The sequence below is a fragment of the Bison bison genome, unplaced genomic scaffold, assembly GCF_000754665.1.
Source record: "Bison bison bison isolate TAMUID 2011002044 unplaced genomic scaffold, Bison_UMD1.0 scf7180017864032, whole genome shotgun sequence".
In the NCBI taxonomy this organism is placed as follows: Eukaryota; Metazoa; Chordata; class Mammalia; order Artiodactyla; family Bovidae; genus Bison; species Bison bison.
Window position 1 is genome coordinate 2,405,900 of NW_011494604.1, and position 17,636 is coordinate 2,423,535.

Below are 17,636 nucleotides of genomic sequence, written 5' to 3' on the forward strand. Positions count from 1 at the left end.
GCAGCAGCAGTTTAGTCGCTAAGTTGTGTCTGACTCTTGCAACCCCACAGACTGTAGCCTGCCAGGTTCCTTGGTCCATGGGACTCTCCAGGCAAGAATACTGGAGTGGATTGCCATTTCCTTCTCCAAGAGAAGGCTGAGCACTGAAGAATTGATGTTTTCAAATTATGGTACTGGAGGTACCATAATTATGGTACTCTTCAGAGCCCCTTGGACAGCAAGGAGATAAAACCAGACAATCCTAAAGGAAATCAATCCTAAATATTCAGTGGAAGGACTGATGCTGAAGCTGAAGCTCCAGTATTTTGGTCATCTGATGTGCACAGATGACTCATTGGAAAAGTCTCTGATGCTGGGAAAGACTGAGAGCAGAAGGAGAAGGGGGTGACAGAGGCTGAGATGGCTGGATGGCATCACCAACTCAACATGAATTTGAGCAAATTCTGGGAAATAGCAAAGAAAGGGAAGCCTGGCATGCTGCAGTCCACGGCATTGCGAAGTGTCAGACAGGACGTAGTGACTGAACAACCAGACAGCCACCATCCAAGGACATTTCTGATAAACATGTACTCAGCGTGTCCTTGACCTCAACGTGCTATGTCTGGAGCTTTGAATACCAGGCTAAAGGATAAAAGATTCACACTTTGTAACTAGTGGAGAGCTAGAAAAGATTCTGACCAGAGAAAACAGGTTATCAGAGTGAAGGGCTGAGGTAATTTTGTGCCAGCAGAGGACTGAGTTGGAGTGGGAAGATTGTGGGATCACAGTCATTGACTGAAGTGATGGGAACGAGGGTAGATATGAGAGTATTTATGAAAAAGCATCACTGAAAATTGCTGTCCATTTTGTTATAGAAAGCAAAGGAAGTGTCAGTTATGAATATGGAACTGTATTTTTCCAAGTGTGGTTCTTGGACCAGTTAAAGAACCCAACTCAGGTCCACTTGTCCAACATAGAGCAAAGCCAATGTACTGACATCAAGTCCTAGTGAAGGAAAGTACAGTATTTTTTGCAGGGTGACTAGCAAGGAAAACATGAAGCTGGTGCTCAAAAGACCTGAACTCCTTAATAGTTTTCAGGGAAGGGTTTTTAAAGGCAACATTAGGGGTACACACACAGGGTATGTGATCAGTTCATGGACATTCTTCTGATTGGTTGGTGGTGAGGTAACAGGGTGATGTTTCGAGAATCCTAATTAGCAACCTTCTATTTCCATCCAGTCTGGGGTCTACTGCTTGTGGTCAGCATGTAATCACCACTCTCCCCTGGATAGGGGTGGGAGTGATCTTAGTTTCTGCAGAACGACTCAAAGATACGCACCAGATTGTTATCCGTATTCCTTCAGGAGGAACTAGGAGTCCTGTGGCTCTGTTGTTCTAATCATTAACTACATGAGCCTCCTCTTTGAAACCTGAGGAAGGCCAAACAAGAACAGGGGACATGGAGAGGCTTTTGCACCTGAAAGGACCTCGGAGATCCTACTCAGTTTCAGTTCCTCCCTTTCTTTGATGTTCCTCAATCCTGAGAGGAACAGGGGTGGGATAATAAAAGGAATACAGTTTTGGATAGAGAAGTTAAAAACTCAGTTTAGGGGGGGACTTGCCAGGGTTTCAGATCTCTGGCATTAAGATCATCTGGGCAGAGTTGGGGCTTGTTAAAAACAGATTATCTGGTCCTGTTCCACACTATTTAGTTCAGAATCTGTGGATGACATGGTGCCTGCATTTTAGAAAGAACCCCAGGTGATTCTGAAGCATTCTAAAGTTTGAGAGCCTCTGACTTGAGAGATTCAGTCCTTAGTGATGAAAAGTGTGGTGATACCATAAACAGGAATCAAGGCACTGTAGTGAGGAGATGCTCTCAGGAAGCTGCCAAGGACAAAGATGAGTTCCAGTCACCCCAGCCTGTAGGGCTGGCCAGAGTGGAGGGGCCCAGGGGAGGAAGACTGCTGGTCTCCTAGCTGGCTTCCACCTGGCATCACATGTGTCAGGAGACAGGACCATGGTTCTCAGGGGAAGATAATCTGTTCACCTGCTAATGAGTTTCAGCTGAGCCCTCTTGGAAAAGTGACAGCTTTCCCTGCCATAGCAAGACATTTATTTTGATCATACTTGTTCCAAAGATGAGACAGAAAATGAATTGCTGATAACTGATAATTGCTGATAATTGGGCATTTCAAGTGTTGCCCACATGCTCTCCAGTCACAGCCAATGGGGAGCAGGGTGGTGCTGGCAAAGGATGAGCCATTCCCCTTTAGAACTAATGTGCAGTGTGCTGTGTAAGGAAGCAGAAATAATGATTTGATGGACTGTCCTGGGTACTCTCACACATCGTGTGTACTGGAGCCTTTAACAGGACAAAATGTATTGTTGACACATGATGACGTGTCAGCCTTCCTCCCTGAGCTCAGAATAATGGCTTCTACAGAGTTGAGGGGTGGGGCTGGGAGGTAGGGGGGCGTGAAGAACTGAGTGGGGCAGTTCTTCACTTTATGTAAAACATCTTGCCTATTTTATCAGGGATCAGATTATGACACAAAATTAATAACATATTTCAAATAAGATGATTGATCAGGGAGAGCCAGGGAGGGAATCAGTTGGAATTCTGATTTCACAACTGTTTGCTAAACATCTTCATTTCTTTTCATGGTTTTGCCCTTCTTCACACAGAAAGTTCTCACATCAGATTGGTTGAGTTAATTCACTCATTTATTCAGCTGATGTTCTTTGAGGACTTAGCAGTAAACCAAACAAAGCCCCTGCCCGTGTGGGGCTTATATTTAGGAAGTAGAGAAAAACACTACTGCAAACAAACAAATATGTCATAGGTGCTAAGTGATAGCCAGTGAGCTAAATGAATAAGCCATGGAATGTGTTTAAGAAAAGGTTCCAAGTATGTGAAATGGAACCTACACAGTCCTTGGGGCCAGAATGAGCTAGGTGCATTCATGAAAACAGGAGAACGGTCAGAGTACCACAGTGAGTCAAGGGAGAAGGGACAAGAACCTAGGTTCCTCTAAGTTATGATGCCCTTAATTTATGATGGTGCACATTTTGGTGATGCTTTAGCCACCTAAACCATTCATGTAAACAGAGCTTAGACATCAACTTAAAACTGTGTTCAAAGGTAGTTGCCTTAAAATGCAGGGTCCTCCTGCATTTTAAGTTGGAGTCCTTCTCCAGTGTTAAGTGAAAGTGAAGTCACTCAGTTGTGTCTGACTCTTTGTGACCGCATGGACTGTAGCCTGCCAGGCTCCTCCATCCATGCAATTTTCCAGGCAACGATACTGGAGAGAGTCACTCTCTCCTTCTCCAAAATTAAGATTCTATCATATTAGAAGAATCAAAAAAATCAGAGTCCCAGGACAGAAAGCAGCTACGCCTTTGATTTTCTCCCATTCACTTGGTTGCATTCATGCCCACAGTTCAGAAAATATCAATACTTCTCTTCAAAAGGACTTTTCTGTTCTCCTTAGCAGCTAGAAATAACTGTCTCCTCCCCTGAAAAACAGAGTCTTGATTGTATACTGGTTGGAATAAACACAATTAGATGAGGAAGAAAGGGGGTGATTAGGGAATTATACATAATGGCTGTTAGATTGACTCCTGAATCCAGTTCAGGATGTGAGTGTCCTCCCTTGGAAAAGGCTGTTCTGGGAAAGGACTAATTCTGGTGAAAAAGTTGGGGAAAGTTGGGGCGTGAGAAAGGAGAAAGAACTTTACAAGTGGTTTGCAAGATTACCTGCCTGCTGTTGTGGTGAGGAGTCCTGGGCTGACCAGGACTACTGTCCCCAGTGACAGGGCAAAGAACAGGCCTCCGGCTGAATGGGTTGGCACAGCTTTCCCTGAGACAGTAGGCAGCCATGCTTGCACTTGACTATTCATGTCTATAAATATTCATTGAGTATCTCCTGCGTGTGCAAGGCTGGTGGGGACACTGGGGGCAGGCAAGTGATGAAAGGGTAGCATACAGTCGTGGAAACCTCGTACTTCTTCAGGAACCACCTGCAAAGTGAGGCAGTGCAGACGGAGGATACACACAAAGGGAGAACTTTGAGTGCAGACTGTGAGAGGTACTGAAATGGAGGGTCCTAGCTAAGGAGTATGGAGCTAGAGACATTCAGAGTCATATGTTGAGAGGACGAGTTTGAGTTGACTTCAGCATGTCTTAAGCAAACCCCTCTGCCAAGTACAGGAATCACAGAGAGGTCAGAGTCTAGTGGAAGAGACCAGCCTGTGGGCAATAATTGTAGTTTGAACAGAGCAGAGAAGAGTGATACCACCCCTAGCCTGAGTGGGCTGTTAAAGAGAAAAGACTTTCCAAAACTAGAGATTTTGAGATGGTGCTTAAAGGATAAATACGAAGGAGCCTGGGAAGTAGATGTAGGGAGAAAAAAAGAGACATTTCATGTGAAGTGAAAAATAGCAAGAACAAAACTCAGAAGGTAACAAGCAGTTTTGGGGATATTGAGAGGTGGGACAGGAATTCGCTGGAGGTGGAGTTTGGGGTGGGTAGGGCTGGTCACAGAGGACTTCACATGTCATGTTAACGCTTCCCTCATAGCTCAGTTGGTAAATCATCTGCCTGCAATGCAGGAGACCTGGGTTCGATTCCTCGGTCAGGAAGATCCCCTGGAGAAGGAAATGGCAACCCACTCTAGTATTTTTGCCTGGAGAATCCAATGGACAGAGGAGCCTGGTGGGCTCCAGTCCATGGGATAGCAAGAGTTGGACACAACTTAGCGACTAAACCACCACTACCAAAAATTATACCCCAGTGAAATGCCTTCAGGAATGCAAGGGTTAATTTGATGTAAGCCTAAATTTATAATTCTTCAGATGGATTTCATATCCCTAATTTTTTTATCATTAGGATCCAGCTGTATTAATAATTTATAATTTATTTTTAAACCTTTGTGTATAAAATTACTCCTTTGAAATTAAAGGCACATCTTGCCAGAATCAGATTGAGAACTATCATTGGGTGCTACTTCCCACTCAAGTTCAGACGCACACCTGTCATTTATCAAAACCAGAATGTGAGTATGCAAATTGAAAGAAAACATGAAAAAATCTGTCATCTGCTATCCCTTGTGACTCACTTGCTTCTGCACCAGTGACAAGTTCCTCTTCCACCCAGTTTTTCAAGGCTTTCTCCTGGAGGGATTAACCTTCCACCTGCTTCTTCATCACCCCATGCCCACTCACCAAATCCTAGCCATTCTGTCCCCTAAATATTACTCAAACCTGCCTCCTCACAGACACTGCCATTGGCCTCATCTGAGCTATTATTGCCTCTTGTCAGGATTTCTATAGGAACTTCCTGTTTTCCTGCCTTCATCCAATCGATTCTCCACAAAGCAGTCAGAGCAATAATTTTTAAATCAAATCTGATGGTGTCGTTCTCCTCCTTTAGCCTTTTAGGGGCTCTTAGGCCAAACACTGGAATGGAGCTCAGCCCACCAAGGCTTAGCTCTATCTGGTGCCTGCCTTCTCTGGGCTCATTTCCTACTAAAGCCTGCTTAAGCCATGCTGATCTTTTCAGTTGCTAACTTGGTTAAGTCCTACTGTCTCTCAGGTCTCAGCTAAACCTCATTTCTTCAGAGTGAGCTTCCCTGGCTTTTGGCACTTTTCACCCTTGCAATTAATGATGAATTGTGTGGTTTCGTATCTAGTGCTCATTACCCACCTAGACTGAGTTCCTAGAGTCAGGGCCAGCCCTGCTTTGTTTAATCCTGCACCTCGGGCTGTCCTCTGGCCTGACACTAGGCCACCATAAGACGAACAATATATATTTATTAGAGTATGTGAATAGCCATATCCCACACATGCTTCTCTGCATCCAGAAGACCCTTCCTTCAGACAAAAAATAAAAGGAAAACCTCCTATTGTTGGAAACACTTAAATACCAATTCAAAACCATCAGAAGTATCATTACCTATCATCCTGTACTATCCTAACTATAACTGATAATTGACTATTTTAAATAAGATCTTGTAGATGAGAGAAATTAAATAAAGGGGCACAAATAAGGGGTACCTTGATTGGTGCTTACACTTTGATAGGGTCCGGGGTGAGGCTAGAAACTCAATTTATTCTTCAGCCAGTGATGTTCAGGTTCTGGGTCTCACTAGACTTCCGATGCTGCACATTAATTTACAGTGTGTCGCTAAGTGCCAGGCACTGCTGGTGTCTGCTCACAAGCACCTTTCTCTGCTATGCAGTCTGTGTTAGAACCCTGTATCCCCAGGGTTGGGGACCATGAAATCAAAGGTCAAGAGAGCTTATGAACTGTCTGAAACAAAATCGACAGAAATTATCATTTTGAACAATTCATTGATTACGTTTATCTGTCCTCAGGTACTTCTTCAGTCTCTATGTATTACTAAAGTAATTTTATTCCCTTCCTAAATCTTTTGCTTTTATATTTGTTAAGTTGATTTCCCTGCAGTCCCTGAATCGGCATTGAGGTTGCACTGTTTTCCCCACAGCTCCAGTTCTAATGAAAGAAGTTAGACTAAACGGAGACAATGTAACATCACAGAGCAAAGTTATGTGTAAACTAAGTAAAAGCCTCTTAAATATGAAATAGACTTTTAAGTGGTTAAATTTGAGCTAATTGAGTAAACTAGGTGTCACAAAGGGAAAATAAATTGACATTTTAAAGAAACCAAAATAACTGAAACAGTAAACAAATTGCTTTTAAAAGAAAATGTTTAAAAGTTGTGAAAACACCCCCAGGGAGTATAAAAGCTAACCATTTATGAACTAGTACATACCAAACATTTCTCTCTAACCAATTTGCTTTAGAATATTATTTAGAATATTTATTGAAAATGAAATAGATTGAAATTTTAGAGGTTGAAAATGAAAAGGAACAAAATAAAATTCATGAAAAAAGTGCCAGAGAAGTAGATCACACTTAACTACTCAAAACGAATTTTTAAAAAAAAAAATTATGATCTGAAAATACGTCATAAATTCCAAAGCACTCATGAAAAGCTACAAGACAGCTCTTTTGTATATAAAAATTATCTCCAAGCTTCAGTTCATTCTCAAAAGGGGATTAATGAAAGTTTAAATATGCATAAAAATTATAAAGTTACACCATCCATGGTACACAATATATGGAAAAATTTGTGACTAGAAATGTTTATCTTTGGCTTTGCATGCTAATACCCATCATCCCTTTTACTGTACAGAACTGTGGGATCAAATTGTGGTAAGTCAAGTAAAAATGCACTCTCCTGATTTTTTTTTACTGAAATATCACCATAAGTAACTCAAAAGAAAAGTAGGCTCTTCTTTATTCTGAGAAAGGGATATTTAAAGTTCCTTTCAGTGCTGCCTTTCAGTGTTTGCAAAAGGTAAAAATTCAGTTCACTTACTATTGCAATTTCTTTCTGCAGATATGCCTCCAGAATATTAAAAAGTATTGTCAGATTTTTGTTAGTGTCTAAAATCTTTTTGATTGAAGTGTAGTTGATTTACAATATTGTGTTAGAGTCAGGTGTACAGCAAATTGATTCCGTTTTATACATATATTTTTTCAGATTAATTTCCATTATTGATTATTATAAGATATTGAATATAGTTCCCTGTGTTATATATAAATTCTTTTTGCTAAAGTGTTTAAGCTCTTTACACTAAGTGTTTAGATAAAGTTATTTTTTAAAGGCTTTTTTCCCCTTTCATTTTCATGGATAATTACCTGACTTGGCTTTATACCATGTACTTTTGTTAAACCTCATTTTTATATTTATATGTGCTTTTCTCTAATACCATCTTGGTATGACTTTATGATATTGAAAGTTTCCATAGTTCGTACAATTGCAGACATTAATTTATCTCAAATGTCAGAGGATGTGAAGCCAAAGGGTAGATTCTGTAGAACCATAACTCCCATGCCTGCAATCCAGGCAATGATTTGGTCTCTCTGCTTACCACAGGACAATCTGTAAAAGAAAGTATCTGTAAAATTAAAGTATCCTTTTAAACAGGCCTAGTCCATCTAAATCATTTTCCCAAAAGTCCTTCTAAAATCTGAGAAAGCTAGCACCTCATTAATCAAATGTTTAGTTGAAGTTTACTGTAGTAGGAGTAGAGTCAAATTAGTTGAATCTTGGCAGGATCTGCAATAGGTATGTCTGTCCTGTAATTCTGATTTAATTGTGGCCATTTGATTTATTGAATGCCAACTTCTCAGAGCCCAGATAAACTGCTTCCCTTCTCCCTGGGATGCTGCAATTCATGGGGTCGCAGAGGCGGACATGACTGAGTGACTGAACTGAACTGAACTGATGTGGACAAATGCAAAAGGGACTCCAAGCTTTGATCCTGCCTATATTTCAAGGGTTTTACTGCCCCTCAGGACAACATATTTCCTCACCTTCTCAGCATTCCCTCACCCATCCCTCTTTTTCAGCTGCCCTCAACTCCAGGGAAAATGTCTTGAGGCCAATCACTATACCTTAAGTCGGGAGAACATGGAGTTTCTACTGCTTCCCAAGAGCATCAGCGATACTAAAGACCTTACTTTATTTGGTTGATTGGTTGATGCTGATTGGAGGAGAAAGATGAAAAGAAACCAGAGACCACAATGGTCCTGGTGATGGGCTATCTTTAGTACAGTTCCAGTTGGGGATTGACTACTCTGGACTTTACTTCCAGTATTAGGGATGGAGTCCTAGGAGAGCAATGAGGCAGGGTCCCCATGACTTAGTGACACTTCCATGAGCATTTTTATGGTGGAGTGAGAGCGAAGGAACTGCCCTGACCTGATACCGCCTGTATGTGTGCTCAGTGGTTCAGTCATGTCCAACTCTTTGTGACCCCATGGACTGTAGTCTGGCAGGCACCTCTATCCATGGAATTTTCCAGGCAAGAATACTGGAGTGGGTTACCATTTCCTACTCCAGGGGATCTTTCCGACCCAGGGATTACTGCCTAATTTCCTGCAAGTGTGTCTGACTTTATGGTTGGAGTCAAAGTTGTGAGAGGGTTAAACTGTGTCTGGTGGTCTATGTAGCTTGTTTAAAATAATGGGCTTATTAAGGCTGAAAAAACTGAACAAGTAATGAGAGGATATTCTGGAGATCAAAGAGGAGGAGCTGAACTTAGTTAAGGGTGGGATTGTTATATTGCCAATGACAGTAATGAAATCCCTATCATGGATTGAACATTTCCACCTGGACTGCCACTTTCTAATTGGGATGGGACTCTGATAGCCTAGCGGTCACACATGTTGTCACATTTCTTTCCTTTTGCCAAGAAGTCATTGTTTCTGTCTTCTTTCTCTGACTAGGTGTTAGATTGGATTGAAAACCACGGCGAGGCCTTTCTCAGCAAGCACACAGGGGTCGGGAAGTCTCTGCACCGAGCTCGGGCCCTGCAGAAGAGGCATGATGACTTTGAAGAGGTGGCTCAGGTGAGATGTTGTGAATGGTTGTATGTGTTTGGATTCTGGAGAGGGAGACCAGGGCTGTGGCTTTGGTGTTTGGTGGGACATTCTGGGCTGCCTTCCTGCCTGATGCAAGGAGATCCTTGTTTTGGATCACTAGATGAATGGTAAATAAATATTTGTCAACTGCAGACAGTTGCAGTAGAAAGAGTAAGGCAGGGAAGAGGTAGCTGGGAAGGGTATCAGTACTGGATGATAACCCTAACCCCATGCTGTCTTTCCTTACTGAGGTAGAGAAATTGGGTGTAAAATCCATTGCCAGTTTGCTCATGTAAATTACAGGTCAGAGAGAAAAATAGAGTGGGGAGGCTTCCTCTGTCACAGGCATTACTTTTCCCTGTCCAGCCAACAAGTAATCTCTTGATATAATCCACCTCTCCCTGCTCCTGCTTCCTGATTAGACTGTGTCTTTATGAGAGAAGAGAGTGTTGTACCTTCCAAAAGGCTCCTGCTTTTAGGAGGAGTGTTTCCTCCGGAAAGGGGGCGCAGTGGGTGTGGGCCACAGAGGAAACACAGACACGCAGGTGCAGTCACCACATCACTGCCCTGCAAACAGGCCTCTGGAGATGGCCTCATATTCTGGAAATGAATCCTTGTTCATGTCTTGTTCCCTGTCCCCATCCTGGGGAAGGGAGTGGGCAGTGGAGCTGCCTAGCATCCTAGAATTGGTAGTCCCCATAGGAAAACCACCCGTGACCATGATGAAGGCAGGTGGACGGACAGTCAGTAGCCAGCTGCCTCAGCTCTGCTTTGTCCTGTGCAGTGTGACCATCATGCTCAAGTGATGAGAAAGGAGGTGATCCAGGCAGGAGAGGGCTCTCTCTTTCTTGCTTCTGTTTTCAACTAGGTGAGGGCCACTGGGAGGAGAGAAGTGGATTTGACCCAGAATTAGATAATTCCTGAGTTAGAGATCAGTGTCAATCAGTGAAAGCATTAGAAACCTGTGCTGGTTGTTATGGGCTGCTGGTTATGAGACAGTCACGAAGGGCATCACACATGGTATGAAGTCAGAGGCTGGGAGCCACGGGTCAGCAGCACTACAGAGGGTCATGACTGAGTGCAGAAACCTCTTTCAGCTTCATGATTTTATGATTCTTTTGACCCAAGGCTGATATGACAAGGGAATTCTGAGCTCCCATTTTCTGCATTCAAGTTTAAAAACTGTCTTGAATGAAAGCAGGAAAATCTGTCACAGTCCCTGGAAATATGCCCTTCTGCAGGGAAGAGCAGAGAAGTGGCTACCGGTGGGGACAGGTCTGCTGCTGCTAAGTCGCTTCAGTCACGTCCGACTCTGTGCGACCCCTTTGATGGCAGCCCACCAGGCTCCCCCGTCGCTGGGATTCTCCAGGCAAGAACACTGGAGTGGGCTGCCATTGCCTTCTCCAGGGACAGGTCTAGAGCAGCACAAAGTCCCTGAACCAACACTTCTCCGCTCATGGGATAGTGGATGCACCTTTGAGTCTCACTGCTTGTTACTGTTTGAGGTAAAGATATTTAAGGCAGTCATTAAAATAAATAGAAAGAAATTATATCTGTGAAGAATGAATGTTGCAATTCATTATCTGTCATTAAACTTTAACTTAAATCTTGTGCTGATTACCTTTGAACACATTTTAATTCATTTGAAGGAAATTAATTAAGCATTTATGAGTCCTCCTTCATCCTGCAGATGGCACTCTTTCAACAGCCTATGTAGAAGCCGAGCTGCGTGAGTAAGGGAGCCTCAGTCATGACAGCCTGACAGACAGATGGTGAGGGGTCAAGGCCAGGGGGCTCACCAACAGGTGTCTCTGCAGGCCTTTCTAGTCTAAGCTGCTGAGATTGTCCATGCTCAAATATAGAAGAGCTGGGGACCAGGAGACCCCTTCTGGTCCAGACAGATACTTGACTCAAGTTGCCCATAAACTTAACAAATGACTCAGGTGATAGAGTAAATCAGATTTTTTAAAAACACTTATTACATACATACACACACACGTTATATATATGTGTGTATATATGTGTATTGTGTGTGTGTGTGTGTGTGTATATATATATATAAATGTGTGTGTGTGTTGCATGTTAAATGTCACTGGCGGTATAAACAAGCATAGGAATGGAATTGAGCATAGCTGTCCGGGGACAGATGCGTCCCTATCTGCTCAGGAGGTAGAATGGGCAATGGTGCTGCCATTTTGTCCTGAGATATTTTCTATAACTCAGGGGAGTATACAAATGCTTGTGGTTTAGAGAGCAGCTGTGCCCACTCTGTTAATGGTCTGCTATATGACCTCATTATCTGAAATGCCAGACTCTCTGTAAGCTGGTTTAGTCAAAAATTAGCAAGCATTTACATTCAAATATATATTTTTTTAAAATCTCAAAGCCACAAGTCACATTTAAGTAGCTAAGCACTAGTGTAACATTTTTGAAAGAACAGACCATTCAAAGAAAGAATTAAAGAAATATTAAAAACACAGTCACAATTAGGTACTTCATTCAGTAATTTCTGATTAGTTATTTCTCTAGCTGATCCTTGCTTTTCTTCAACCTTGAATACATTTTTAAAAAACCTCATTCTGAGTCTTAGGGTCAAAAAAAGGCAAAAAATGGAAGAGAAACATTTTGGTGGACCTACTAATGACCTTGCCCCTAAATGATATTCAAAGTATAATCAGCTAACTTACCAGAGTAGTAGGGGTGAGGAGAATAGGATAATTCATAGAGATGGATAGCCTATGTCCACAGAATTGGACAATTACACTCAGTTTCCATGTCCCATCAAGTCTCTGTGTAGTGCCCTGTAGAAAATGAAACAAATGCATAGTTTCTGTCTTGCAGAACTCACAATCTAATGAAAAACATGCAGCCAGAGTATTCTAACCCTCTTAAGAAGTCCTGCAGTAAGAGAGGGGATGTAATCTTTACTCTTTTAGAATTTTCAAGGAGTACATCTAGTGAAACCGAGATAAAGCCTTAGTTCATTTGATGATCCAAAAAATATGGCTGCCTAGAGGTAGTGTAGTGACCTTTGGAGTAAGTTCCATCTTTCTTGTCACTCCTGAGATGGCAACCAATTATAGCAGCTGCAAATGCAAGCAGAAGGAAGAGCGGGGAGAGATTAAGTAGATACTTTTTCACACACCAGTTTATTAGAGATGATGAAAGCTTCTTAGGCAGGATGGAAAAAATGGTGAGAAAGCCAGGAAAATGCTGATAAATTAATGTCATGAAGTGGGCAAGTGGAAGAATGTGAAACAGCAGAGAAATGAAGGACAGTCTTACCCTTTGGAGCTTGCCTGGCACTCTTCCCACTGGGGCAGACTCAGTACATTCCTCTTTCTCCTTCTCTCGCTAGGGAGAAGTTACTGGCATGAGCTGATGGGAGGGGTCTTGTGACCACTGTCAGGAAGAAGAAAGATATTTTATATAGTGGATAATTCCCAAACAAGGGTTTTTAAGGTCATGTTCTATAGACTTGATGTGGAAAATTGAGAGGCGGTCGGAGCCAATATCCAAGATATTATATAGAGCCTGCCAAGAACTTCTTATCAAGACCGTGAATTGCCCACCGCCCCCGCCACCACTTTTGCTGCTTCCTGTGTGGAACAGACAGCAAACTCAGAAGAACTGGGAGTCCGCTCTTAACGGCTAAGTTCTGGGTGGCACACCGAAAGATTCAGAAGCACAGATGGTGTTTCTATCTCTTGTTCTGTATGATGGAAGTGACTATGAGAAAGAAGGGAGGCTGAGAAACAAATGATTTCCTGTGCAAATGATGTTTTAAAAAGTCTTTTGGACGATATCCTGCAAAGCCAGGATGATGGACTTCTGGCAAGGGGCAGAGTGCATCTTGTAAAGATTGAGAAGGATGTGCTTTGGCAGGAAACGTTGATCTGTCTAGAAGGATTTAAGTGAATTTTGAGATGGAGGGAGAAATTACCCCAGTAAAGCCAAAACCAGATATGTGAGGCCCACAGGTGACACAGAAAGAAGCATTTGCTGAAGGAAATGCCCGTAGGTCAACTCAAGTTAGAAAAATACCAAAAATACAGATTGTAAACAATATTTGTAGTCTCTCTTATCCATATATCAACAAAAGGCATGTGTAATAAGTAAGGTACTTAGACTTTAACACAAGATAAATGTAAATATTCCTGAGACTTTAGGGTATTAAGCATAAGTAAAAAATGGCAATTGTATAAGGTTTTCTGTTTAGACTCTTTTCATAGGAGGGCTAAGGATATATTAGAAAGGTTCTTATCTATATGAGATCTACAAGCCTGAGGGTAGTAAACAATATGAAGAAATAATAGAGATTAAAGGAGAGCAAACAGAAAGCCATGCTTGTGACTCAAGAGGACCATAGTCTCCCCTGTTAGACGGAGGATATAGGAATGTCTGATATGATTTCAGTTCTGGCTCAGGGAAAACTGTAGTGGTTATGAGAACCCTCAAATTTCCTGGCATCTCCTGTAAATTGTGACACCGTAAATAAAACATTAATAAGTTGATGAGAGCAAAGTGTTCTATTAATACAATGTAGAGAGAGGATCATTTTAGAAAAGCTTGAAAGACTCTCAAGAACCTTGACCTTTAGATTAAAGAGTTTAGACATTTCTCTTAAAGGGGAATATTAAAGACATTTGAGTGATGATACAAATTAAAATATAATCTCTCAACCAGAGAAATAAGAATTTCTTTATGCACTATTTAGATCATATAAGAATATTGTGCCTAATTCTAGAAAATATATTTTCAAAAGGCTATTGACAAACTGTGCTGTGATTGTTGGAAGCCTGCCAAGATAGCGACATTGAAATAACTGGATGTGTTCAATTATATGTTCAATGGTGTTCAATTATTTTGAGTAAATATTTTTTTATGGAAGGTTGGGGTGGGTGGAGGTTTGATAGTTGAAATCTTCCTGTAGAAGAGATAGGGTGAAAGGTATTGTGAAGCTAATTTTAGCTTAACTCATGTATCATTTCCAACCCACAATTACTTTTTTATACACTATCCAAAGCCAGAATGAAATGTCTTGTGATGCAGTGTGCTTCTTATCATGGGAGGTTTTACATTAGAGGCAACTCTTTTTTCCTTAAACATCCTCAAGTTTTTCCCATCTTAAAAAAAACAAACAAATGTATAAAAAGAAACCCTACTTCCCATTTCTCCTTCCCTTGAACGCCCAAGTTCTTAAGAGAACAGTTTATAGTTGCATGGGCACTTACTTCCTTACCTCCTAGATGCCCTTTGACCTCTGCCATTGGGCTTCTGTTCTCTGTACTCAAAAGAGGTTAATCTTACCAAAGTCTCCACCTGAACGTTTCTTTTTGTTTGTTAAATCCAAAGGATACTCTTTAGATATTGGTCTTCCTGCAGCATTTGACCCTGTCAGCCACTTTTTAAATTCCCTCGTTGTCAGCCTTCCATGACATCTGGATCTCATGGTTTCCACATGACTTTCTTACTGGTCCTTCTTAGGCTCTTCTCCTTTTCCCCAGGATTTGTTCCCCAGACCTTCTCTTCTCCCTTTACACTGCCTGCATGATTTTATACTCTTTCCCACTCTCAGTTGGCCCCCTGCTCTGATGGCTTCCAGATCCATGTCTTGTCTCTGGTCTCACCCTGTGCTTCCTGTTTGAAAACCCATGGCTTTCTGGACATTTCCACTTCAATTTTTCAGAGGATTCTCCAACCTAATGTCTCCAAAATTTATTTGATCATCTTCTACTCCTTCCAGGTATACTCTTACCCCTGTGTTCCCTGTGCCAGTGAATAGCACCAACCATCCAGCTGCTTGAGCTAGAAATGTGGGAGTCATTCTTGACTCTCACTCCTCCTGAATCCTTCACAAAATTCTACTGACTATATCTTTAATGTCCCTTTTCTTCCATCTTCTTTACCACCGCCCTAGATCAGAGTCTCATTATCTCTTGATTGGATTATTGCAGTATTCTCCTGTTTTCCCCGACTCTAGTCATGGTCTCCTTAAATCCATGCACAAATTGCTACAGGGTGGTTTTCCTAAAATGCACATCTCATTGTGTTACTCCATTTGTTATGGTACTCATGGGTATCTTCCCATTGGGATTAAGTTCAAACTTTTTTTTTTTTTTAAATAAAGGACAGCTTGGCTCTTATTTTTCTGTCTGTGCAGAATTTCTCTAGCTGTGGCAAGTAGGGGCTACTCTCTAGTTGCAGTGCATGGGCGTTTCATTGCAATGGCTTCTCTTGTTGCAGAGTACGGGCTCTAGAGCTCAGATTCAGTAGTTGTGGCACACAGGCTTAGTTTTGCCTCTCAGCATGTGGGGTCTTCCCGGACCAGGGATTGAAGCCATGTCCCCTGCATTGACAGGGAGATTCTTACCATCTAGACTCAAAGAAAGTCCCTCAAGCTCTTGATACTAGAACCTGACTGCTGACCTCTCTGGTTTTACCTTTTATCCCTTCTGTGCTCCCTCTACCCCACTCTATACTTTTGCTGTCTCAGGGTTTTAACTGAACAGGTCATGCTCCCAAGTCTCAATGCAGTCTTCCTGGCTCTTTAACTACCCTGACCAATTTCTGTTCATCTTTGAGTACTCATCAAGTCTTACCTCTTCCTTCTCCCTTTTGAGGAGATCCTAATAACAACAGTACTAAAGATAATAACATGGACAGAGGGGCCTGGTGGGTTACAGTTCATGGGGTCACAAAGAGTCAGACACAACTGAGTGACTAACAACAACAATAATAATAACAGTAACGCTGAGTACTTTCTATGTGCCAGACCCTGTTCACTTCATTCTCATAACATCCCATGAGTTAGGTATTGACATTCCCATTTACAGACAAGGAATCTAAGGCAAAGAAGTAAAACAATAGGTCGAGTTGGCAGAGCTAGTAAGTGGTGGAACTGGGATTCAAATCCCAGTAGTCTGACTCCAAAGCCCTGGCTCTCAACCCTTTTGCTGCAGAGTCTCTTGATTCACAAAGCTCTGGATGTCTCTGGGATCAGACCTGGCAGGATGCTCAGTTCTACCCCAGAACCAGTTCCTAGTCCTTTTTGTGTATGGATCTGGGTGACCCCTCAGACAGCCACACGTTAGCCTGTGGCCACAGGACTGCTGAGTGACACTCTTTCCCGCCTTGTGTCTAAGAATTCCCTTGGATTTCAGGGTCACCTACATGACCCTCTATGACATCTTCTTATCTAAAGGTTTTGTGTGACCCCAGAGCTGTGGAATCCTATGACTGCCTCTCACTATTCTCTGCCTATCCTCTGCCTCATCTGAAACACATGTACCCACGGTTGGTGATAGCTTGCTATGCTTTCTGCTGGAGCTTGGCCTATCTAACAATTAACTTGGCCAGTATCTGGCCTGAGTCTTCATTTCCATTTCCTAGCAAAAAGTGGACTACACTTGACCCAGCCCAGGATATTATTTTGTCTCTTTCTTTTTACCTTATGCTGAAGTCAGGCATTCATTAACAAAACCTCCTTGTTTTCAGACCACATCCCCCTTGATAGCTCCATGAACCTATTTGAGACATCCCTCTCAGTTGTAATTTTTACAATATAGTAAAGAAAAGTGTAGCATTTGCAGTCAATCTGTTCTTTCCTTTTGTTGGCCTTGGACCCTGTGATAATCAATTTTCCTGAGACTCAGTGTCATGTCTAAAATGGAGATAGTGATACCTCCCCTGAAGACTGAGGGTCAGAAATAACACATGGAATGTGCCTAATAGAGCATTTGGTTCATAGGTGGTGCCTGGTGAATGGTGGCCTCTGCAGCAGCAGTGGTGACCATGGTAGTGGTGGTGATGGGATACTTCCAAGCCTCACTCCCCTCCAGGAAGGGTTGTCATGTGCCGTACTGTCACCTTTCAAGACTCAGCCTGGTGTGGTCTGTGTGTGCTGTGCCAAGTTGCTTCAATTGTGTCCGACTCAAGACTGCTGGGAGAAATATCAATAATCTCAGATATGCATATGATACCACCCTTATGGCAGAAAATGAAGAGGAACTAAAAAGCCTCTTGATGAAGGTGAAAGAGGAGAGTGAAAAAGTTGGCTTAAAGCTCAACATTCAGAAAACGAAGATCATGGCATTCAGTCCCATCACTTCATGGGAAATAGATGGGGAAACAGTGGAAACAGTGTCAGACTTTATTTTTTGGGCTCCAAAATCACTGCAGATGGTGATTGCAGCCAT

The 17,636-nt window shown here is 42.2% G+C and overlaps 1 protein-coding gene across 5 annotated transcripts in view; it reads left to right on the forward strand.

Moving 5' to 3' along the window:
- Positions 1–17,636, forward strand: part of KALRN (kalirin, RhoGEF kinase) — a 626,732-nt gene that overhangs the window by 251,429 nt on the left and 357,667 nt on the right. For all 5 annotated transcript variants that reach the window (XM_010834276.1, XM_010834277.1, XM_010834274.1 and 2 more), the window contains exon 10: positions 9,304–9,426. In XM_010834276.1, coding sequence (XP_010832578.1) covers positions 9,304–9,426 — 123 coding nt within the window. The remainder of the gene's footprint in view (positions 1–9,303; positions 9,427–17,636) is intronic.